This window comes from Pristiophorus japonicus, chromosome 21 (assembly GCF_044704955.1).
Source record: "Pristiophorus japonicus isolate sPriJap1 chromosome 21, sPriJap1.hap1, whole genome shotgun sequence".
Classification (NCBI taxonomy): Eukaryota; Metazoa; Chordata; class Chondrichthyes; family Pristiophoridae; genus Pristiophorus; species Pristiophorus japonicus.
Window position 1 is genome coordinate 21,637,949 of NC_091997.1, and position 24,964 is coordinate 21,662,912.

Consider the following 24,964-nt stretch of genomic DNA (forward strand, 5'->3'; position numbering starts at 1 on the left):
TTCCTAATCTGCCGCCATTCAGATAATATTCTGCCTTCATGTTTTTGCCACCAAAGTGGATAACCTCACATTTATCCACATTATACTGCATCTAACACACATTTGCCCACTCATCTAACCTGTCCAAGTCACCCTGCAGCCTCTTAGCATCCTCCTCACAGCTCACACCGCCACCCAGCTTAGTGTCATCTGCAAACTTAGATATTACACTCAATTCCTTCATCTAAATCATTGATGTATATTGTAAATAGCTGGGGTCCTGGCCTTGAACCCTGCGGCACCCCACTAGTCACTGCCTGCCATTCTGAAAAGGACCCATCTATCCCGACTGCCAACCAGTTCTCTATCCACGTCAATACATTACCCCCAATACCATGTGCTTTAATTTTGCACAACAATCGCTTATGTGGGACCTTGTCAAAAGCTTTTTGAAAGTCCAAATACACCACATCCACTTGTTCTCCCTTGTCAACTCTAGTAGTCCATGCTGACTTGGACCGATTCAGTCACTGCTTTCCAAATGCGCTGCTATTTCATCTTTAATAATTGATTCCAACATTTTCCCCACTACCGATGTCAGGCTAACCGGTCAAAAATTCCCCATTTTCTCTCTCCCTCCTTTTTAAAAAAGTGGTGTTACATTAGCTACCCTCCAGTCCATAGGAGCTGATCCAGAGTTGATAGATTGTTGGAAAATGATCACCAATGCATCCACAATTTCAAGGGCCACTTCCTTAAGTTCTCTGGGATGAGGATTATCAGGCCATGGGAACTTATCGGCCTTCAATTTCCCCAACACAATTTCCTGACTAATAAAGGATTCCTTCAGTTCCTCCTTCTCACTAGATCCTCGGTCCCCTAGTATTTCTGTAAGGTTATTCGTGTCTTCCTTCGTGAAGACAGAACCAAGTATTTGTTCAATTGGTCTGCCATTTCTCCGTTCCCCATTATACAGTCAACTGATTCTGACTGCAAGAGACCTACGTTTGTCTTCACTAATCTCTTTCTCTTCACATATCTATAGAAGCTTTTGCAGTCAGTTTTTAATGTTCCTAGCAAGCTTCCTCTCATACTCTATTTTCCCCCTCCTAATTAAACACTTTGTCCTCCTCTGCTGGATTCTAAATTTCTCCCAGTCCTCAGGTTTGCTGCTTTTTCTAGCCAATTTATATGCCTCTTCCTTGGATTTAACACTGTCGCTAATTTCCCTTGTTAGCCACGGTTGAGCCACCTTCCCAGTTTTATTTTTTACTCCAGACAGGGATGTACAATTGTTGAAGTTCATCCATGTGATCATTAAATGTTTGCCATTGCCGATCCACCGTCAACCCTTTAAGTATCATTCGCCAGTCTATTCTAGCCAATTCACGTCTCATACCATCGAAATTACCTTTCCTTAAGTTCAGGACCCTAGTCTCTGAATTAACTGTGTCACTCTCCATCTTAATAAAGAATTCTACCGTATTATGGTCACTCTTCCCCAAGGAGTCTTGCACAACAAGTTTGCAACCTTGGTGTCATATTTGACCCTAAAATGAGCTTTCGGCCAAATATTCACAGCATAACTAAGACCGCCTATTTCCACCTCATTAACAGCACCTGACCCCGCCCTTGCCTCAGCTCATCCATGCCTTTGTTACCTCTAGACTTGACTATTCCAATGCACTCGTGGCTGGCCTCCCACCTTCTACCCTATGTAAACTAGAGGTGCCCGTGTCCTAACTCGCACCAAGTTCCGCTCAATCATCACCCCTGTGCTCGCTGACCTACATTGGTTAAGCAAAAACCTCGACTTCCAAAATTCTTATCCTTATTTTCAAATCCCTCCATGGCCTCGTTCCTCCCCATCTCTAATCTCCTTCAGCCCTACATTCCCCCCCACGATGTATGCCCTCCTAAGCATCTCTGATTATAATTGCTCAACCATTGGTAGTCGTGCCTTCTGTTGCCTCGGCCCCAAGCTCTGGAACTCCCTGCCTAAAACTCTCCATCCTCCTTTAAGACGCTCCTTAAAACCTACCTCTTCTCACATGGCTCGGGTTTCAAACTTTTTCACACAATTCTCCTGAAATGCCTTGGGACATTTTACTACGTTAAAAGGCGCTATATAAATACAAGTTGTAGTTGAGCCTGGACAGACTAAAAACCCCATCATGCTCCATGACCAGCTTTTTCATTCATTCCCTCTACGGGCCTGTGCCTCACCTCCAATGGTATTATAAATTCATGAATTGAAACATAGTCACTAATCCCTTTTCTACCGCAGTGCAACACTTTACTGCCATTGATGTAGGTTTATACATAGGCGAAGAATGATTTGACATACTTAGATCCTTGATGCTCTTTCTTTGCTCTCTAAATTATTGAGAGACTTCCTTGTTCCTCACTGCAGGTTCTAAAAGGGTCAAGCTTATTATATTTCAATAGCAACAGTTCAGTGGATAGCACTTTAATATATAATGAGGTAGCAGATGTCAGCCTTCGGTAGCACTTTCGCCTCGGAGTCAGGTGGTCACAATTGAAGTTCTACTCGAGACTGGAGTACATAATCTCAGCTGACACTTGCCTTTCTAATGAGACGTTAAAACGAAGCCCCGTTTGCTCTTTTGGGGACATGGCCCTACTCAAAGAGCAGGGGAGTTCTTGGGTTTCCTAGCCAATATTTGTCCCCCAACATCTTTAAAACAAGTCATCCCTCTCACTTTGTGGGACCTTGCTGCATACAATGTGGCTACCACATTTTCCTACATTACAGGTGTGACTACACTTAAAGTAATTTGTTGGTTGTAAAGTACATTGGGATGTCGTGAGGTGGTGAAATGTGCTATACAAAACACAAGTTCTTTCTTTTGTTAAGTCAACTTCGACAGTCATCCTTGAGGAGATGCTCATGTTCAGTCATGCTGGATGCATTAGTGAGAAACAGCACAGGGCATTACAGTATTTTCTCAAAAGAGCCAAATTTGAAATAAACACTTTGAATTTACAAGGCATCTGATCTTGCTTTCATAGGAGACACTCTGAATAACAATTCACTTTAACGTGGAATCCGGTCTTAAGAGTTCTAAGTTAAGTGCACTTAACGCATTTGGCGAATTGGAAAATATGCCTCCATTTGTGTGAACATTGCTCCCAGAATAGACAAAATGGCAGCAGTTGGAAAAGAATAATGTGTTTGCATTTCATTCCATTACAACGAGCAAGGCCTTGTGTATCCAGGGTTAGTTCAAATAATTGTATTCACCTAGCGCCCATGTTTTTATTTTTTTTTAATGGTTGCTTATAACCACTTGAACAAAAGGTACGCTTTCCCTATAAAATGTTTCAGAAGTTCCAACATCAAATTACAAGAATCAGCAAATACAAATCAGTGAGGCATTCTCTCTACAAAACAATCTTTAAATATTAGAAAAATTCCCAGAAGAGCACAGAAGCTAAAAGTAACATGGTACATATGGGTTACTAGCACAGTTTCACATGAGTGCAAAAATGCACTCATTTCACCTCTTACAGTACACACGCCCAATGCTCCTGGCCTTACTGTAAGAACCAGAAAATAAAATGGAAAGTAAAGCTGCAAAATACAAACGACATTATATACAGATACCATATATCCTCATTCAAACCCAACACAAGTACAACAAAGTGCCTCTTTCAGTACCCTTTAAAAAGACATCCACCCCGCTCTGAAACTGGGCACAAGCTGAAAGGTATTCAATCATGATCCGGAGTTTGAAGCAAAGCTGCAGTTGGAGGAAGGCTCAGTTGCAAGGGGTTCTCCTCCTTCCTCCCTTCCCCCGCCCCCCCCATCCCTTTGCTTTGACGCTGATCTCGCACAGGTTAACAGATGAGAAAAACACAGGAGGGTGTGGTGTGGTTGCAGAGAAATCAAAATCTCTTGCTGCTTCTCCCTTACTGAGCTGGGACAAGGAAACTTAGGAAGGGACAGATTTCTTTTCAATCCCTGAATTGGTAATTACGCCTTAATTCTGGTGTGTTTAAGAACAGAGTCTCATTACGAGTTATGCAAAACAAAGTGCTGGGCATGTGTTTGTAAAAAATAAAGAGATACTGCAGTACTGTAGTGTTCCAAACCCAAGTGAGCTATATACAGGATCTGACTTCAGCAGCTCTGTTATAAAAAGGACTCCTCAGGCAGTCCAACCTTTCAACTCTACAATTCAAATGGAGGATGAAACTGTCCATTAAAACTTCACGTTATGCTTTGCATTTGGTTTCATGACCAGAGAGCTAATGTACATTCCATTCAGAAGTGACAAAACAGAATTTGAAAATACAAAAAAGCTATTTTGCAGTCTCTGCTGCAAGCATTAAACTGCATCTAGAACATCAAGATTAACTCCCACCAATATAGTGACTCTTCAATCGATCAGATTGACAGACTAAAATGACACAGAAAACTTAGGCCTCTCTGCAGTGTTGCAGTCACATCCTCCATTAGTTAAACACAAGGAAAGACTACACATGCAGGAAAAAAATAATGTTTTAAGTAACCAGAAAGAAGTGGGCTGGAAAGACAAGAGATTCCTTTGCAATCTTGAAGGGCGCTTGGGCAACAGGAGCATATTCTTTCTCACCGCCCTTGAAAATGAACGAGCAATTGCTTTGGTGCAGACTTCTCAATAACTTTGTTCGCATCACCAAGGAGAGATTTAATTCACAAAATACTGAATCTGAAACCTTCCTCAAAAACATCCCTTCGTATTTACAAACTGCAACATCACAAAATACTCTTCACTGAATCAGACCAGGATGTGCTTGCACACAATGCTCTGGCCGTTGCCAGTGTAAGGCCTACCCCCCTCCCCCCCCACCAACCCCCCCCCCACCTTGCCCATAAAAGCACCCCCAGTAAAAGACCAGGATACCACACTTATGGAAATACTGAAGAATGGATGGCTTCAATACTTGCTAAACAACCACCCTGATCTTTCTGTTCAAACATGGAACAAATGGACATCGGACCAGAACTGGAAGCAGGTAAACAAGGCAGGTTCCAACTTCACCGTGACCATATTTTAAAAAAAAAATTAAAATTTCAAAGCTTGTATGCCTGGCAATGCAAGTATGAATGACCCGATAGCCCAAACCTTTAAATACAGTGAATGACTTCATTCTCAACACACAAAATACTTCAATCTTGGTGCCTGTACTTCTGATTACATAAAATGTACTCCAAGCTGTACCGGAGAATTTGCATGTCAGGTTTTTAAAAAAGAGTTAAGCCGTGAATGTCACTCATAGATGGAGGGTAATTTCAGAATGATTTGTAACTGGGATTGTTCCAATGGTTGGGGGGGGGGGGGCAGGGGAGGAGAAAAAACACCTTCAAATTCTCCATTTGGTCCATTCTTACTTGCATCACTAGTGGTTTTCAAAGAGCTGAAAACAACTCCGGAAAGCCCAGTTAATTCGTTCCATGGAACCGACTGGACAATGATGGCTGGATCACGTCAGATTTTAGCGTGTCTGCTTCTGCCATTTGTCTCTCAAACAGTGCTGGTAGTGGGCACGAGGGCTCGTCGTTAGGCCTCCGATAGTTTCCAGTACTGCCCGGAAGATCAAAGCAGAGCACTTCAGTCAGAATCCGAGTCGGAGGACTCTTCTGATGAAGAACTGCTGCTGCTGTCAGACTGGTTTTCATCTTCCTCTTCACCCTCCTCGTCATCTTCCTCTGCATTCTAGGAAGGAAAAGAAAATCCCAGGAATGTTTAGTAAGCAATAGCTATGGAGCACCACACTGGCTATTTAAAAAAAATTAAAATGAAGCATCACTACTAAAAAAGACTTGCATTTATATAGCACCTTTCATGACTACTGGACATCTCAAAGTGCTTTACAGCCAATTAAGTACTATTGGAGTGTAGTCACTGTTGTAATGTGGGAAACGCCGTAGCCAGCTTGCGCACAGCAAGCTCCCATAAACAGCAATGTGATTACAAAAAAACAGATTATCTGGTCATTATGTTGATTGAGGGATAAATATTGGCCAGGACACCTGGGATAACTCCCCTGCTCTTCTTCAAAATAGTGCCACGAGATCTTTTACGTCCACCTCAGGGCAGATGGGGCCTCGGTTTAACATCTCACCCGAAAGACGGTACTGGGGTGAGGGGAAATCCCCCTGCAAGGAAGGGTGCTCAAATGGGGCACCTTATCACAGTTTCTAGGTTGAAGTGAAGCTCCTTTATGTGGGGAATCAACTTAGGAGTTAATTCTCATCACTGGCAGAAAACTTTGTGGAAAGAATCTCAAGATGGCAAATCAGCCAGATCAAGGTGTGCTCGTCAGTTGAAGTAGAATTGAGAGGTTACCCTGTACGTGCATACAACCATCCACAGCTTGGTTTCCCAGAACTCCAAGCACTTGCCCATAATCACACACCATGAACAGAAACCCAATTCAAACTGCAGAGGTATTCCCAATTCTTGTATGGTATAATTTCTGGTCAACAGCTCGTGAGAAATGTGCAAGGATGGATTAACGTAGATGCAGGACTATCCAGTGACTACATTTCAAAAGTACTCTGCAGGCTGAGGGTAGCAAAACGATCCTCCTTTCTCTATCGGAAGGGCAGTCAACAGCGACAGTTGTTAAGGTCATTGGGGGGGGGGGGGGGGGGGAATGGCACGCTGTTGTGGCAAAGGGCAATCCTTCCATCTTGATAATGTCCTGATTCATCCAGATACCACAGAACAAGAAACCACTCAAGTTTGACAGCTCAATTCCAAGGACTGGCAATGGTTATATTGTGATGGCATTTTACCATTTCGGATGCCCCCAAAAGTTTGTCAACATCCTTCGCCTGCTTCACGATGACATGCAGGCCGTGATCCTTACCAACGGATCCATTACAGACCCAATTCACATCTGGATCGGGGTCAAACAGGGCTGTGTCATCGCTCCAACCCTCTTCTCAATCTTCCTTGCCGCCATGCTCCATCTCACAATCAACAAGCTCCCTGCTGGAGTGGAACTAAACTACAGAACCAATGGGAAGCTGCTTAACCTACACTGCCTCCAGGCCAGGTCCAAGATCACCCCAACATCTGTCGTTGAGCTGCAGTATGCGGATGACGCCTGCGTCTGCGCACAGAGGCTGAACTCCAGGACATAGTCAATGTATTCACTGAGGCACATGAAAGCATGGGCCTTACGCTAAACATCCGTAAGACAAAGATCCTCCCTCCACCAGCCTGTCCCCGCCGCACAGCACTGCCCGCCAATCATCAAGATTCACGGCGCGGCCCTGGACAAAATGGACCATTTCCCATATCTCGGGAGCCTCTTATCAACAAAGGCAGACATTGATGCGGAGATTCAACATCACTTCCAGTGTGCCAGTGCAGCTTTCGGCCGTCTGAGGAAAAGTGTGTTTCAAGACCAGGCCCTCAAATCTACCACCAAGCTCATGGTCTATAGGGCTGTTGTAATACCCACTCTCCTGTATGGTCCTGAGGCATGGACGATGTATAGAAGGCACCTCAAGTCGCTGGAGATATATCACCAATGATGTCTCCGCAAGATCCTGCAAATCCCCTGGGAGGACAGGCGCACCAACATCGGTGTCCTCGACCAGGCTAACATCCCCAGTATTGAAGCACTGACCACACACGATCAGCTTCACTGGGCAGGCCATTTAGTTCGCATGCCAGATAAGAGACTCCCCCTAAGCAAATGCTTTATGCGGAGCTCCTGTGTGAGAAATGAGCCAAAGGAGTACAGCGGAAGCATTACAAGGACACCCTCAAAGCCTTCCTGGTAAAGTGCGACATCACCACTGACACCTGGGAGACCCTGGCCGAAGACTGCCCGAGGTGGAGAAAGTGCATCCGGGAGGGCGTTGAGCTCTTCGAGTCTCAACTCAGAGTGTGAAGAGGCCAAGCGCAGGCAGAAGGAGCATGCGGCAAACCAGCCCCACCGACCCCTTCCCTCAACGAATGCCTGTCCCACCTGTGACAGGGTCTGTGGTTCCCATATTGGACTGTTCAGCCATCAAAGAACTTACTTAGGGAGTGGAAGCAAGTCTTCCTCGATTCCGAGGAACTGCCTATGATGATTTTACACACCACAAAATAAATTAATTGAAAGAAAGGCACTTCTATTCTAAATGAGAATGGAGGATTTAAAATAAGGAATGTTGAAAAGTTGGATTCTCCATACCTGGAAGAACAGTGTTAGGACTAAACCGGTCACGGAGCTAATTAAGAAACACTCCATTTACAAGGAACAATCTGGGGGCAGTGTGTGTGGCTTCTAGAGATGGATTTTGCACTATGCTTCCAATGCCTCAAATTGAACATTTTCATCCTTTTATTTAAATCCCTTCATGGTTTTGCCCCTCTCCAGCACTACATGAAGTCTGCATTTCTGACCACGACCTCTTAAGCATTCCTCAGCCCTTTGCTCCATCACTGGTGGCTGTGCCTTCAGCCACCTATGCCCTTGCGACTTCCCCTTCCTATCCTCAAAGGCCCTCCATCAAAACCCATCCCTGACCAAGTTTTTGTCTACCCCTCTTAATATCTCCTCCACTGGTTTGACAGATTTTGTTCTCACGAACAATGACCGACAGGTAAAGACCTTCTGACCTTGAGCCTCTAATGTGCTTTGGGACTTTTATTTCTACATTTAAAAGGTGCTACGCAAATGCAAGTTGTTGTATGCGTGAAGTCTACAAAAATACATTGTGTCATCCCATAATTAGCTGCTACTCATTAGTAAAATTTTCAAGTAATGAGATCGCTTCACTAATTGACAAATTAGGCAACTGGACAGTGTAGAGCTGTAAACTGCATCTAACTCGGTTTGAAAGTTCTTGATGCCATCTCTGGGTCAAAACAAAAAAAATAGGGTTACATGATCTATCTGGTAGAACCTGCTTTGAATAGAAGCATCCTCCGCATACTACAAGAGGTGGCCAATGGATAGGGGAGAGGAAGGAGAACAAAGTATGTCATCTCAAGATATTTTGATATGTGGCCTTAGGTGTTGCTCGGGCAACTCTCCTTTTCTGTGCCTTATGAAAAAGGTGGCTCCAGTTATCTGCAAGTTCTTAACAGTCAACATAAATGCTACAAAATAATGACCCTGAAATTGCGGTCTCCCCGATGGCGTACTCTCAGCGTATGCCGTCGCTATCCATTTAAAAGGCCCCGCAACCTCTGGGTTTCTGTATGCGCTTGCGCACGAAGCAATCCAGGACTTGATACAGATCATCCAAACCGCAGGGAAAATCAGTACTGCTGGCACAGTGGGGCTATTTTCCAACTCCCCACGAAATTCTTACTGCTGGTAAAAGCAGGCGTAGGGCCTGTTTACATCTGTGTAAGGGTATATGTAAGGCTTAAATAAAACATCAAAAAATCAAAAATTATGCATTTGCACTTAAAATGAGTTTGCGCAAATGTTGGCCCGGCTTAAGATGTTTAAAATTTTTCAGCAAAAAATATATATTTATTGAGGTTGGTGCAATGAAAGGAGTTATGAATAAAATTGCAAATTTGTGCCTTTTTAATTAGAATTCTGTAAATTATATAATTATTTGGGGACTCCATTGCCTATTAGGGGATATGGAATCCTCATTTGTGATTGGAGGACCTGGCCCGAACTGCCTGCATCCCTCGGCCTTTACGTTGCCATACCCATGGTGACCAGAGAGCGCAACTCTACGCAGCCTGGGTGCCAGGTGGTACTTTCGGAATGGTTCCGTGGGTCGGAGGCGTACTCCAGGGGTATTCCTCCGACCACAATTTCTAGGCCAACATTTCTCAAAGAGAGATTAAAAGGCCGATCATTCAACAATCCCATGTTGTTATATCAGCCACATGCACTATAAAGTTCCCTCAAGTCTGCCCTCTTACACTTTAATCTTGGGAGGGGCAGGGGGAGGGCGGAGAATAAATCATCCATCCTTCTTGCTTTGGCGTTAAATGACTAATTTATGCTGAATCTGGACACGTGTTTTACTATCTAGGAACTGGGTTCAGGCCAGTCAACTTAATTGCATGAAGGAGGACCCTTACAGTCAAGAGCGAGGGGATTTTCATGCTGGTGAGGGCTGGATTCAATCCCCCCCCGCCCATAGCACACTTTAAAAGAAAAGCAATTTATTTTACCTCATCTGCATCATCCTCTTCCTCACTTTCATCACTGTCTGAACCTGAGGAGTCGTCAGAATCGGAGGAATTGGCCTTTTCTTCATCGTCATCATCATCATCGTCATCAGAATCCTCCGTTTCCTGCAGCAATCAGTAACAACTCTGAATATACACATACTTGAACGCGGAGTTAATTTCTGCTTTAACTACATACGGTGCATAAAATCCCAGGTTAAAGACTAAAGACTAAAGATTGAATATGTAATGTTAATTTAAAGTCTGTCTGGTACAAACATCTGTGCTCAGGTGAACACGATTGTTATTTCAACTCTAACGAAACCCACGGGGAAAGGATCCCACCAGTACAGAGTAACAGCCCCCAAAATGATCGCTGCAAGCTCTGAACTTGACATGTTACTAAATCGCACCAAAGGTCAACAGCTACTGGGCCAACTCAAGAGCCAAGACAAAAATCATTGCCCTCTTTTTGTCCATTTTGCTTCATCAGATAGCAAAGAGTGGGAATGCTGGCTGACTTTGCCCCATCTATGGTCCTCGTGGGGGAATCTCGAACGAGGGGGCAAACTTTCTGAATAAGGGGCTGCCCATTTAAAACTGAGGTGAGGAGGAATTTCTTCTCTCAGAGGGCCGTGAATCTTTGGAATTTTCTGCCCCAGAGAGCTGTGGAGGCTGGGTCATTGAATATATTTAAGGTGGAGATGAGACAGATTTTTGAACTACGAGAGTGAAGGGTTATGGGGGGACAGACAGGAAAATGGAGTTGAGGCCAAGATCAGATCAGCCATCATCTTATTGAATGGCAGAGCAGGCTCGAGGGGCCAAATGGCCTACTCCTGCTCCTATTTCTTATGTTCTTATAAAGAGGCTAATTCAACTAATTCTGTTTCCGGCAGTCAGTTCTATGGACCTAGTTGGGCCAACGTAGAGCTGGGATATGGAGAAAGTTTAAGCATACAATTTTGCTGTGCTGCCCTACATTGGAATGAATACTGCCAGTGCCACACTCCAATTGGCAGAGTGTCACTGGCGATGGTCCCAAGGGATCTGTACCAGGGGCCCCAGCATTTCACTACAGGTCAATGACTTGGATGAAGGAATTTTATTAGCCAATTTTACAGACGACACTAAATTAGGAGTCACGCAAGGAGTAGGTGAGAGCAGGAAGCTGCAAAAGGGCTATCGAAAGATTAAGCGATTGGGCAAGTGGTCATCCATTTTTGATCCAAGAAAGACGGACTGGAGACTCGAAATTGTGGAGGAGCAACGGGATTTGGACAAATCACTAAAAGCTGGTGCGCAGGTTCAAAAATCAAAAAGACTAATAGAATGTTGGCCTTTTTCTCGAGGGGTTTGGAATACCTCAATTATGCTTCAGTTGTACAGATGCTTGGTCAGACCGCATCTGGAATAAGTTTTGTACGTGCAGATTTACCAGGACACCAATGTTTAAAGGGTTAAATTAGGACAGATTGTATAATCTTGGGTTGTATTCTCTCGAGTTTAAGAGTAGAGTAGAGAGAAGGTATTTCTTCTGATGAGCAATCCAGAACAAGGGTGCACCACCAGCTCAAAGCTAGGCCATTTAGAGTGAAATCAGGAAACACTTTTCCACACAAATGTTAATGGAAATCTGGAACTTTCCCCAAAATGCTGTGAATCCTGGGCCAATTGAAACTTTCAGGATGGCGATCGACAGATTTTAAAAAAATTAGGCAAGAGCATCAGGAAATGGATCAAAGGCGAGCAAACTGAGTTGAGATACATGACCCGGAACAGGCATGAGGGGCTGAATGGCCTGCTCCTGTTCCTACGTCAATGTGAACCCTGTCCCTTCAGGGACCAGTCAAGCGTTCCAAGCTTTAAGTGGGTGAGATGGGCAATACTGTTAAGATAATTTTGCTGAATAAATAGTAACCTTTGTATCAACTCTTTCAGATGGAGGCCAATTATTTCTATTCTAAGCTGCATCATAACTGCAACCACTTCTCTCTGTACCAAAGGCAGAAATCGGTCAGGTGCTGCTATTTTATGGCACTTGTTGCACAAGCACACCTTGTGGTATCTAACTGAAGCTACTGCACTCATCATCGGCGGTCCCTCGAGCGAGGATGACTTGCTTCCACGAGTTCACAGATGTTTCAATGAAGGACCCGATGTTCCAGTCCTGAACTCCAGTTGAGAGGGTGGAAGATGCCTGTGCGTGGATTTTTTTTTTAAAAACGTGTGGTGACCGTTGCACATCAGCCGCCACACGGGCTCGACAGAGCTAGGTCTTTATCCAGTGGCAAGGGTTAACCAGGACGACTAGAGACCAGCTCTGCTGCACGGACCTAGTGCACACACATCACAGTGTGGGCTGTCCCGTGCGGCCTCTGGACCCTCGGCACTTTTGGGCCCCGTACCCTTGTTCGCCGCACCTTCGCCCACGATGTTCCAGGGCACGGCGCTCCAGTTCTATTTATAGTCCCGACCTGCGGTGCTGTTCTCACGTGGGAGTGGATGGCACCAAAGTGTGAATAGGTTTAACAGTGATTTTAAGCCTCACCTCGGGCAGCACTTCCAAGCCTGCAGAAGCTTTCCAAATAGCAGCTAAATCAGGGATAAGGAGGTGGGAACAGTTTGTGTTACATGCTGCCGGACACAGGAGTATGCAGCAATACAAAAGGTAGGCCATCAGCAGGCACTGCTATAGAGACCGCTCCACACAGCAATCGTCAACAAGTCTTCATCAACAGTAAACTCAACTCATTTAAATGGTGAACAGGAAGATAGTTACCAGGTAAACTAAGATGCTCAGTACATTTTGCGCAAGGTGATAACCCCCAATATTCATGACCAAAACTCTACAAAAAAGGTTCACCTTGTGGAGCAGAGCTTTACATTTAGTCCATGTTGCAACCAACACATCTCGTGTGTCTCTGATCAATTAGCTCAGCCACAAGAATATGGCAGTGCCTTGATCAGATTGAAGGTGCAGTTAAAAAAAAACCTTTCCATGGTGAGTTACAACTCGAGATACTTACACTTGCAGACTGTGCTGGTAATGTGATCTTCATTTTGGGATTTGGGCTGGCTACCTTTGTGGGAGTTTTGCGTTTCTGTCAGGCATTAAAAGAAAATCACAATGATCACGATCAGTGTTAATCCACCTTTCCCTCCCTGCTCTTTATCCATCCACCAAAACTTTAATACTTCACATTCCCCAAGAATTTCCCTTGCTTCCACAACCCCCCCATGCCAAAACCCCAGATCAAGTCAACATATTGAGCCCTATAGAAACAACTCACATCCCAGTTACAACCATTTCAAAATCAGACTTTGAGCCAAGTTCTAGGTACCTCATCAATTAAAAAGACTTGCATTTATATAGCGCCTTGCACGACCTCAGGATGTCGCGAAGCACTTTACAGCCAATGAAGTACTTTTGGAGTGTAGTCACTGTTGTAATGGAAATGTGGCAGCCAATTTGCACACAGCAAGCTCTCACAAACTGCATGTGATAATGACCTGATAATCTGCTTCCAGTGATGTTGATTGAGGGATAAATATTGGTCAGGTCACTGGGGACTCCCCTACACTTCTTCAAAATAGTGCCATAGGATCTTTTACATCCATCTGAGTGTGCAGACTCCTGGTTTAACGTCTCGTCTAAAAGACAGTGTTAATCCACCTTTCCCTCCCTGCTCTTTATCCATCCACCAAAACCATTGGAGTGCCAGCCTAGATTTTTGGGCTCAAGTCCCTGGAGTGAGATTTGAACTTATAACCTTCTAACTCAGAGGTGAGTGCGCTACCAACTGAGCCACAGCTAACACGGACATTTAGATGAGATAAGTTAGTTCACAGGCCTTAAAGGTGGTGTGTTTGTGCAAAATAGCCAGTCAACAGAAAACAACACTTCAATATGCGATGGGAGTGAAATAAAGTCAATTTGTTCCCATCCCACAAAAGGAAGTCTCTTTTTAAAAAAAACATTTTAAAACACATTTCTCAAAATATGTTTGGTTGACTTACATTTGAAGTGTATTCTTTGTACACTGCTCTCTCTTGGGGAGATATGCTCTAAGGAAACAAAGTAATGTTCAGAATTAAATATTGCACTTATCCCGCACAAAGAAAAAGAATGGCTCCCGTCCCAAACCATCACAACTTCAGGCTGTGACTAATCAAGACCGTATGGCCCCCATTGCCAGACCGACCCTTTTAAGCAACATGCATCAGTACTGACGTCAATGCCGGGTAATGGTGATCAGCAGACCCAGGCAGAAACCACTGGACATTCAATAAAAGTTATGAGGGGTCAACAAAACTATTTCTCTGCTTCTGCCTGTAAAAAAGGGGCATCAGAGCCAAATGTTTAAGCTATAGAGAAAAGGACAAAATGTCCCATAAGACTAGTTAATGTCCCATAAGACTAGTTAAAGTCCATGGGAATCAGGGTAGAATGCAGGACTGGATAAGAAATTGCATTAAAGAAAATAGAATACTTGAAAAGTGTGCTGACAGTGTGTGTGTGGTGGGGGGATGCAGGGGTAGTTACTGAGTGGGTTAACGCAGGGGATCAGGGACTAGATTCTTGTTTATTCATAAAATGCAGATACCAACTAAGCTCATTAAATTTCCAGATGACATTAAAACAGAGTGCAGTAGGAATGGGCAATGCAGTTAAGGTTTTGCAGGAAGATTAGGTTGGTTGGGCAGATCATTGGAAAATAATGTTCATCAGTGAGAACTGTAAAATACTATATTTAACGGACACACAACGAAGGGCACAGAGAAACGTTGAAAATCGATGAGGGTGATCGATTCACGAATTTTAATGTTGAGAAAATAGGGGAAGCAAATACAGTGTTTGGATATTTAGCCAGAACAGGAGAGTACAGACCTACAAGAGGGTATGCACACGCTTTATAATAACCTGGTCATACCTCGCTTGCAATTCTGGTCACTAAACCTCTCAAGGGCCATGCACACTTTGGAAAGGATACAGAAGATCGTGACAAGAATGATTCCCCAAGTGAGGAAAGACTCGAGGTGTGTAAAGAGAAGTTGGTTGAGGGGCAGCCTCACTGAGGTCAAGTGGTGCAGTTACGATGGAACTCTGATTACTGGGTTAATCATATCATAGGCAGTCCCTCGAAATCGAGGAAGACTTGCTTCCACTCTAAAAGTGAGTTCTTAGGTGATTGAACAGTCCAATACGGGAATTACAGTCTCTGTCACAGGTGGGTGACAGTCGTTGAAGGAAAGGGTGGGTGGGGAGTCTGGTTTTCCGCACGCTCCTTCCGCTGCCTGCGCTTGCTTTCTGCATGCTCTCGGAAATGAGACTCGAGGTGCTCAGCGCCCTCCCGGATGCTCTTCGGTTGCATTAAAAAAAAAAACTGGGTTAATAAGGCCTGCGGAAGAGGACGACAATCGATGGGTGACCAAATGAAGACCAGCTCACTATGTGCATTAAGGCTGAGCAAATGAGGGCCGATTTAAGGTACTATTAACTTTATGATACATTTTGAATGGACAACACTGTTCCCCTCTAGTGGCTATTTACCCCTCAAGCCTCCACGAGGCAAAGGGGCCCATTGCCCCCACCCAAGCAGCCACCTCCATATTCCCTTTATTTGGAAGGGCACAGTAAGTGATTGAAGTCAGAGGCCCATCCACAGACTGGTGGAAAACACATCCTCAACTGGCGGTGTAAACTGTATCCAAACCAGAGAACTACAAGCTCCTCCCGGTTTTCAGTCGCTGTGCAGACTTTCGATTTACCTTAAGCCAGGCTTCGAGGTTGATTTTGTATTGGCACTGCTGTTCTTCTGCCATCTTCTTGTAACGGTCCTTTTGAGCCTGGGTGACTTTCCGCCATCTCCTCCCGATCTCGACCATCCGGTCCTTCAGATTCAGATGGTTCAGCTCACCGCCCGTGAGGAGTTCCTGGGAAAATTTCTGGTAACCATTCCTGAAACAGAGCAATCCCTCGATATCAACACTGCTCAGCCCAAAGTGCAGATCTAAACTCACCATAATAAATAATAATATGACTATTTTTGGTTCATTTTACCAAAATGAAACTGTACTGCGAACCCCCTTCTCCACAGGGTTTCACTCGCTGAAAGCAGCAACACGTACTTTTTATAGTTCATCGAGGGGTCACATACAACAGCCCCTCAGCAACACATTTACAAGGCTTTCCAACTCGGCTCTGATTTCATTCAAATCCATCACCATTTCGAACAGAATTGTGGAATGGTCAAGGAAGCCTCACCAGTAGAAAGGATGCAGGAAAAGAAACTACCAAATCACACCATCAGTCCCTCCAGTAATGTCTTCCCCTCATTGATTCCTCCAGCTCTGTCCCTCAGTCAACCACAACCCCCCCACCTGTCTCACACTATTATTCCACTCTGTCTACAGCTGCCAAATCTCCAACACAATGATCATCTATGGAAAAAAAATTATATAAATTATATATTGTAATAGTTGAAAAGAAAACAAATTTATATAGCGCCTTTCACGACCACACAGCTCTTTTACAGCCAATGTGCTCGCAAGCAAGCTCCCACAAACAGCAATGAGATTGTGGCCCTAGAAATAGTGGATGCATTGGTGATCATTTTCCAACAGTCTATCGACTCTGGATCAGTTCCTATGGATTGGAGGGGAGCTAATGTAACCCCACTTTTAAAAAAAGGAGGAAGAGAGAAACCAGAGAATTAGCCTGACATCGGTAGTGGGGAAAATGCTGGAATCAATTATTAAGGATGAAATAACAGCACATTTGGAAAGCAGTGACAGGATCGGTCCAAGTCAGCATGGATTTATGAAGGGAAATCATGCTTGACAAATCCTCTAGAATTTTTTGAGGATGTAACTAGTAGATAAGGGAGAACCAGTGGATGTGGTGCATTTGGACTTTCAAAAGGCTTTTGACAAGGTCTCACACAAGAGATTAGTGTGCAAAATTAAGGCACATGGGATTGAGGATAATGTACAGACGTGGATAGAGAACTGGTTGGCAGACAGGAATCAGAGAGTGGGAATAAATGGGTCCTTTTCAGAATGGCAGGAGGTGACTAGTGGGGTACCGCAAAGATCAGTGCGGGGACCCCAGCTATTTACAATATATATTAATAATTTAGACGAAGGAATTGAATGTAATATCTCAAAGTTTGCAGATGACACTAAGCTGGGTGGCGGTGTGAGCTGAGAGGAGGATACCAAGAGGCTGCAGGGTGACTTGGACAGGTTAGGTGAGTTGGCAAGTGCATGGCAGATGCAGTATAATGTGGATAAGTGTGAGGTTATCCACTTTGGTGGCAAAAACAGGAAGGCAGATTATCTGAATGGTGACAGATTAGTAAAAGGGGAGGTGCAACGAGACCAGGGTGTCATGGTACATCAATCATTGAAAGTAGGCAGTTAAAGCAAATGGCATGTTGGCCTTCATAGTGAGAGGATTTGAGTATAGGAGCAGGGAGGTCTTACTGCAGTTGTACAGGGGCCTTGGTGAGACCACACCTCGAGTATTGTGTGCAGTTTTGGTCTGCTAATCGGAGGTAGGACATTCTTGCTATTGAGCGAGTGCAGCGAAGGTTCACCAGACTGATTCCCGGGATGGCAGGACTGACATATGAAGAAAGACTGGATCGACTAGGCTTATATTCACTGGAATTTAGAAGAATGAGGGGATCTCATAGAAGCATATAAAATTCTGATCGGATTGGACAGGTCAGAAGGAAGAAAGAATGTTCCCGATGTTGGGGAAGTCCAGAACCAGGGGTCACAGTCTAAGGATAAGGGGTAAGCCATATAGGACCGAGATGAGGAGATACTTTTTCACCTACAGAACTGTGAACCTATGGAATTCTCTATCACAGAAAGTTGTTGAGTCCAGTTCATTGGATATATTCAAAAGGGAGTTAGATGTGGCCCTTACGGCTAAAGGGATCAGTGGGTATGGAGAGAAGGCAGGAATGGGGTACTGAAGTTGCATGATCAGCCATGATCATATTGAATGGTGGTGTAGGCTCGAAGGGCCAAATGGCCTGCTCCTGCACCTATCTTTTTATTCTGTTACCAGATAATCTGTTTTTTGTGATGACGATTGAGGGATAAACATTGGCCAGGACACCAGGGATAACTCTCCCTGCGCCTCCTTCGAAATAGTGCGATGGAATCTTTTACGTCCACCCAAGAGAGCAGACGGGACCTTGGTTTAACATCTGATCTGAAAGATGGCACCTCCGACAATGCAGCACTCCCTCAGTCCTGCACTGGAGTGTCAGCCTAGGTTTGTGCACACAAGTCTCTGGATGCACTAAAAGCTGGCAAGTATGGAGGCTAAATTCACTTCTCGCCCAGTGAGAGGTACTTACATTGGTGGCTTTTTTGGTTCGCCCTCAAATTTCATTTTCTTGTTGGTGTTTGTTGCTGGTGTCCGGATTTCACTTAATTCTTTCTGAAATGCGAGAGAGGGCATCAGTAATAAAATGAAGAGACATTTATGCAGTGAAAGGCAGGACACACTGACTTCATCCTGGGGTCATTGCTCAAAAGATTTTCTCTTTTCTTTCCACAGTATCTGGGTACAGCAAAAGAAATGGTAGAGCAGCAATAGCGATACCATTGGACCCAGCAATCTGAGGTCAGGATGGGGGAAGACAGATGAGAAATACGATCCAATGGTTTCTGCTCCCGATAGTTATCTAATGACTGCCTCTGAAAGTACGTATCTGAATGCTGGGCATGATCAGAAATCAGGCTTGGGCGTGATGGTCCTTGCAGCCGAATAGCTGTTCTAATCTTTCATCCAACTGGACACTCATGTGCAAATCTAGACAGTAGGTCAATAGTCTTTCTACAATGGAAACCTTGCTGCAAAGGCCAATCCAACTCTGGCTGACATCCATGCCCAGTCAGTAGAGGCCAGTGGACAGTCCTCGGGAGCAGGGGTCCAGACTATCGTCCTCACCACTACTCTAACCGAGTAGCACTGAAGCCAATTTTAGCATCCAACTTCTGTCCTGGGTACGATCAGCGAATCAAAGCACAGAACAGGGATCACACTCGCAACGCAACTGCTCTAAATGGCTCAGTGCTGTTGTGTGTAAAGCTGAAACCCAAGTAAGCAATCAGCCAAAAAAATATAAATACTTGATCTTCAGAAAGGCGAGAAATCCCAGTGTTGGGGACGGAGGGAATTTCCACTGGGCGTCCATTAAGAAGCCCAGCAGCAGAGTAAAGCTCCCCCTACTCTGTCAGAATGAGTCTTAATCCCAAGCACACCCCCACTGCACTTCTGCAATACATCAGTGACCCACGCCAGCCAACCTGGTCATCAGAGTGGAATAAGACAACGACAAGCCATCACTGATTCTGCTCCCACCGTTTGGGTGTTAGAATATCACGAGTCACAGAAGAATGCTACCAGGCAATCAGAACGTGTGCAGAATTCCCTCCACTGAGACCAATGATACAAGTGAACTGCTCATTTTTGGTGTAACTCATTGCACGCTGACCATTAACGATATACTTCATTCCCAGTCTGTTGTATGGACTGACCTCACACACTTGGGTACAGCCCCAACACCACTTGCCAATGATCTCCACCAGTGCACCTACTGCATGATGCCTCCACTCTTGCACAGCACTTCAAGACAAATCCAGTAAAATCTTACAAGTGCAAGAGGTGTATTCTTCAGATTGGTTACAGCACTAAATTTATAAAAGTAGAAAAATGCAGTGTGTGATGTGAGATTGATACTACTGTTGGGTTCCACCGATACGAAATCACAAATAGACCATGCCTCCCAGCCCTTGTCCGAGGTCACTGTGTCAAGCATTTGAGTTTCACAGGGGTCAGTTATTATTCTGATGGGCAGCAAGAATGAAACCAGAGACAGGTTTATTGGTAATTCAGTCAGAAATCATTTCGATGAAAGCTTCCAATGCAGAATGTTCCCCCTCTCCACTTCTATCATGACAGCAGGTTTGCACCAAGAGCTAAACTACTACAATATATCCCTGTGACCCCAGTCCTGTGGCTGATACAGGGTTACTGATGACTGACACAGGACTGCTGCGCGCAACCAAATGGTGACAGCACTTGACCGTGACAAAAGGCATAAAGTGATGATCTATGATTGGACCCCCACACTGCACGATGAGATATTTTCCCATTACTCCATTTTGCCACGACATTACAAATGTATGGACATGAGCTGTACACAGGATATTTAAGAGATAGACAAAAAAAAAAGCATAGGCATAGCTGGTCAACATGGAAGGATTGGATTAGTTCAATGCCAATACTATCTGAATGAGCTGAATTAACACAAATTGGCATAATGGCCAGTATTATATGGCCTGGAATACAAATGACATTCCCTTTATTCTGCTTGTGACTCTTGATGCTCATTTAGGCCAATGTTTCGAGCCTCTGCAGTTAGTCATTTTGAGGGCCCGCGACAAGCCCATTACTCTGTAGCACACATTCCACTAGAGGAATTTTTCTGGTTATTTTGGCAGCTTCTAGACTGCCTCAACTTCAGTTACTTACTGAATTCAATAAAAGCCATTGCAAATTACAATAAAGACGGAGAGAGAATTATCTACAGGTAGCACAGCCAAAAACACTTTCCAATTTATCCCGTAGACACAATGAAAATGTTCAAAGATTTTTTTTTTTTGGGGGTGGGGCGGCAAGAGGCATCACCCTGAACATTTCCTCAACACTGTCGGAATCAAGCATTCCCAAGTCAAGTGCAGTGTCCATTAGATGCAGAGTAAACCTCTCTCTGTTCCAGTTTGTGCTGCACCGTGTATGTACATTGCCATCCACGTGGCTGGAGACGGCACACTTTGAGGCAAATGGTGGTGCGAGTCACTGGATTGAGGTTGCCCAGTCAGATTTCACACAGGACCCTTAAGAGTTCACTGCAAGGGTTAAACTTTCAGCCTACCATCAAGTGCTCTTTTTGAACTAAGTGCTCAAGAGGTGACGAGATAGTGCGAGGTCACTCAGATGCTGTAAAGCAGGGGCACTCAATACCTGCTTCAGCAGGACTGCAATATACCCATGAGCAGAAACACAAGTATAGCAGTTAGATACTTGCTGTCAACCTCGTTGACCAATGAACAGCAAAAAGTTCAATTCTTAAGCAAGTCAAGAGCAAGTGTTCTTGATGCTGAACTTGCTGCAAGAGGAACAGAGAGGGGAGTACCTCGTATCGCTTTTGATCCTCAGCCGCCTTTTTAATCCACATCAATTTCTCCTTTTTCTCCATTGCACTCCAAGTAGCCTCCATCGCTTTTATAGCCTTAGCGCGATCATTCTAAAAAAAAACAAAAGACACACCATGAAGCCCAGCATTTTTGCAACGTCAAGACACGGCTCAGATTACAATCAATCTGACAGCATGCGCTACTAAATACGTGTGCAATGCTTCAAAAACACCTCCACTCCAATTCTCTGGGAGTACAGATTAAATAAATCCCAAAAGAATTCATTGGGCATAACTGGTGTGTCTATCAAGAAACGAGGGTGGGACATTTACCCTCAAGGACCCAGCGCTGAAGCTGGTAAAGATTGCATGCACTGTGCAAAGTGCATAGAAGGCAGCACAGCAGACTGTACAAATGTTCAGTGGATTGTGCGTGATCAAACATGCCATCCCAATGATATCCAATTTCCCGGTCGGCAGACTGAACATTTCCAATTGTAGGACGAGCTGGAGAAAAATCAGACTCAACCATCTGATAAAACAGATGCTTGCTTTCTTAGTGTAAGTCTCTGGTCATAGTCTTCCACTTCACCTAATTCGTCCAGGTGTTTGTGTTGAAAAATGCTCACACTACGCTGCAAACAAGGGGTCACAAATGCAAATAGCATTTGACAGATTGAGTGGTTTTTCATAATCAAGATTACTTTGAGAAACCAAAGAAAACATGGCTGCTGCCAAGCAGCACGTCAGTGTGCAGACAATAAAGTATTTCATAGTCAGGCTCATCAAAACAGTAATAAATCTTGACTGAGCGTGGAATAGTATCAGATTATCTTCAGACTGGACCACAATTCTCGATCTTTGAATATCCAAGTCGATCTGAGTAAGAGGGTGCGAACTTGGTATGTGGCCAAGAATTTAAAACCAGAGATACCACAAACACAGCTACTCCAACTCATTTCATTTACTGTCCATGTGCCGATGAGCATTACCACAGCAGCGCACAAAACAAAAGTAGGCAGAGTTTTGATTTGTTGCAACTTGTTTTAGGACCAATGTGCTTCTTTGAAAAGAACCAGACTGCAATTTCTCACAGCGCAGTTAGGGATTGCTTCATGCACGAACTCCATGGTGAGCCTTCCAACAAAGTGGTTATAGATCTGCATGCCTGGGCCTTCATCGTATTCAAACAACCCATGCAGCAAAATGCATTCTGCAAACCCATTTAGAACTTGGTTTCCGTAAGATTTTGCTCCCGTGGACAACAATCGTCTAAAACAAATATTGTTTGTTCTACAAGCAGATTGAAAGGCAGAACGGAAAGAATCATATTTCAAAAGAAAGGATCCTGTGGAAATTGAATCTCTCGTGAGGTATTGCTCTGATCATCTTGCGGAGGAATTTCAATAAAGAGCTCAAGAGTAGCACAATCCTTAGGCTACCTGAAGCGTAGCATTCTTAACAGCATGGTCAAAATCATCGGCATCATACCAAAAGCTAGAAGCACAAACTCATTCACAAGACGGAACCGTAGACATGAACGAGGAAGTGACACAGGTGTCACCAAGGCTGGGAACATGGAAGATGTTAGAGGTCCCACTTAGAGTTATGCTCCGGTGTAATCAGAAATAACGGAAAAACATTGCTTTAGTTGAGCGGGCTAGCAGTTCCAATTTGAAACAGAGAATTCAGTGCCCAAGTAAATTGAAACAAGAGCATTCTTTTCAGAAACTTCAAAAGGACATTGGTTACGGTGTAAAAGGTATTACGATGCCAGTCAGCTCCTGCCATAAATCCAGCCCCGATGGGTGCTTTCATATTAAAGACTATGAAACTAGTGCCAAGCTGCACCAGAATCAACTAATGGCAGCAGATTAACTCAATGACCGAAGACGTCAGCCAACCCTTTGGCTACTCTGGCCCACTGTCAGAGAGGCAAAACACTGGGCAGTGACTGGAAGCTGGAGAAAGGCTTTTTGGTCCGAGGTGCATTTTGGACAGACATGGAGTTGGCTCCATTTGGTGCTTGCTTCCTGGGTCATTCCCGATCCAGAGCTGTTGACAGTGCTCAAGAACCAGAATTAGAAGTCACTTTACATGAAGATTCGGGAGGCCATTGTGGCCGTAAAAATTTCCATTTGGCAAATTAGTCAGTCATCATGCTGCTGGATTTGGAACATGTTTATAATGGAGAAGAATAATAGGTCGGCTGAAGCCTTTTACAGAGAACCTTTTTCAAAATAGATTGTTGGACATGAATTAAACATGCATCCTCGTCTAGTCCAGATTAATTGGTGAAGCTTTTCTTGTACACAAAAGCAACAGCAGGAACTGTTGCAGATGACAGGAGCAAGAAAACTAGGAGCGTATTCCAGAAAGCAACTCTCAAAGTAGGCTAGGAATGTGGACAACCACCTGACTAAGATAGCCCTGCTATGGCAAAACAACTGTGCCCCAAACTGGTTTTACCCCTTTGCTGGTAGAGAATTTACACACGTGAAGGTTGAACAAGTATCAACAATTTTGAAGAAACTTGATTAATTGGCTGCCAGACCTAAAAAAGCCACCATCCCTCCCCAGACAAAAATGGCTTAAAGCTACGAGAGAAAAACTGCAGTGTAAACCCAGGCACTGTAACCCACAGGTACAAACCACACAGCGCCGGGACGCTATGATACACAATAGTCATATTATGCAAAGTTAAACAACTGAGAGCAAATAGGCAAACTATGCAAAAGCACTACAAGAGGAACTCCGATTGGCCAGGAGTGATTTTACATAAAACGTGGGGCTGGACCCGGGCAGAAGTAAGAGGAAGCAGTGGCTTTACTGAAGGAAGCAAAATACATGAGCCCACAGCCGTGGATCGATCTCCTTTGGGGTACAGAAGGCCCGTCAAATAAAGCTAATGTACAATATTTCAAGTCAGTATTCACAACAGCAAAAGATTCTTACAAGTTGGGAGAACAAATATGCAGCCAAATCCGAGAATATTTAAGCGTCTGCTCTCGCCTAATAACTCGTGTCATGGATAACCTCCCGACAAGAGTGCCCATTCTGAGCTTGGCAAGTAGGCTACTCTCTCTGCCTTTCCCCACCCCCTCCATTCCAAGTGGTCTCTTCCTCGCTTTTCAACTACCCCGGTGCATACCCTGTACTTGGCCAGATAATCGCCAATCACATTCTGCTGCCAGATCTCTTCTGCAGTCTTGGGTGGCTCTGGCAGCTTCCCTCGGACAGCAGAGCCTTTTCCGTCTTTTCCATAGCCCTGCCTTTTCTGTTCCGATTCGGCCTTTGCCGCTGCCTCCAAGCGCCGGTACTTCTCCTGTTGCAGCAAAAACATCATTTTAGATCCTTTAAAAATATAGTTCCTTCCATTCAAACAACATAACCAGGTCACCGAATGCATCGCGATCTACCGTTCGATCACAGCTACTCTTTGCTGGAAGGTTAGCTGATTGACTGCAGCATGGTCCTCCTATCTGTTCAACTCGCGTTCAAGCACCACATACAAACGATTGGACAGCCTTTGCAAGTGGGGACAACCTCCTTTTGAAGTTCTGCATTCCTGCAATAGCCAATGGGAATCGTGTGGTTCCCTGC

The 24,964-nt window shown here is 44.4% G+C and overlaps 1 protein-coding gene across 8 annotated transcripts in view; it reads right to left on the bottom strand.

Moving 5' to 3' along the window:
* Positions 1-4,850: 4,850 nt before the first annotated feature.
* ubtf (upstream binding transcription factor) overlaps positions 4,851-24,964 on the bottom strand; it is a 65,402-nt gene continuing 45,288 nt past the window's right edge. For 4 of the 8 annotated variants that reach the window (XM_070864463.1, XM_070864462.1, XM_070864461.1 and 1 more), the window contains 8 exons: positions 24,513-24,686; positions 21,362-21,472; positions 18,515-18,597; positions 15,909-16,098; positions 14,157-14,204; positions 13,166-13,240; positions 10,140-10,262; positions 4,851-5,702 (listed from right to left, as the gene is read on the bottom strand). In XM_070864463.1, coding sequence (XP_070720564.1) covers positions 5,598-5,702; positions 10,140-10,262; positions 13,166-13,240; positions 14,157-14,204; positions 15,909-16,098; positions 18,515-18,597; positions 21,362-21,472; positions 24,513-24,686 — 909 coding nt within the window. In that variant the 3' untranslated portion in view covers positions 4,851-5,597. The remainder of the gene's footprint in view (positions 5,703-10,139; positions 10,263-13,165; positions 13,241-14,156; positions 14,205-15,908; positions 16,099-18,514; positions 18,598-21,361; positions 21,473-24,512; positions 24,687-24,964) is intronic. The other 4 variants (XM_070864467.1, XM_070864469.1, XM_070864464.1 and 1 more) reach the window with 3 other exon arrangements.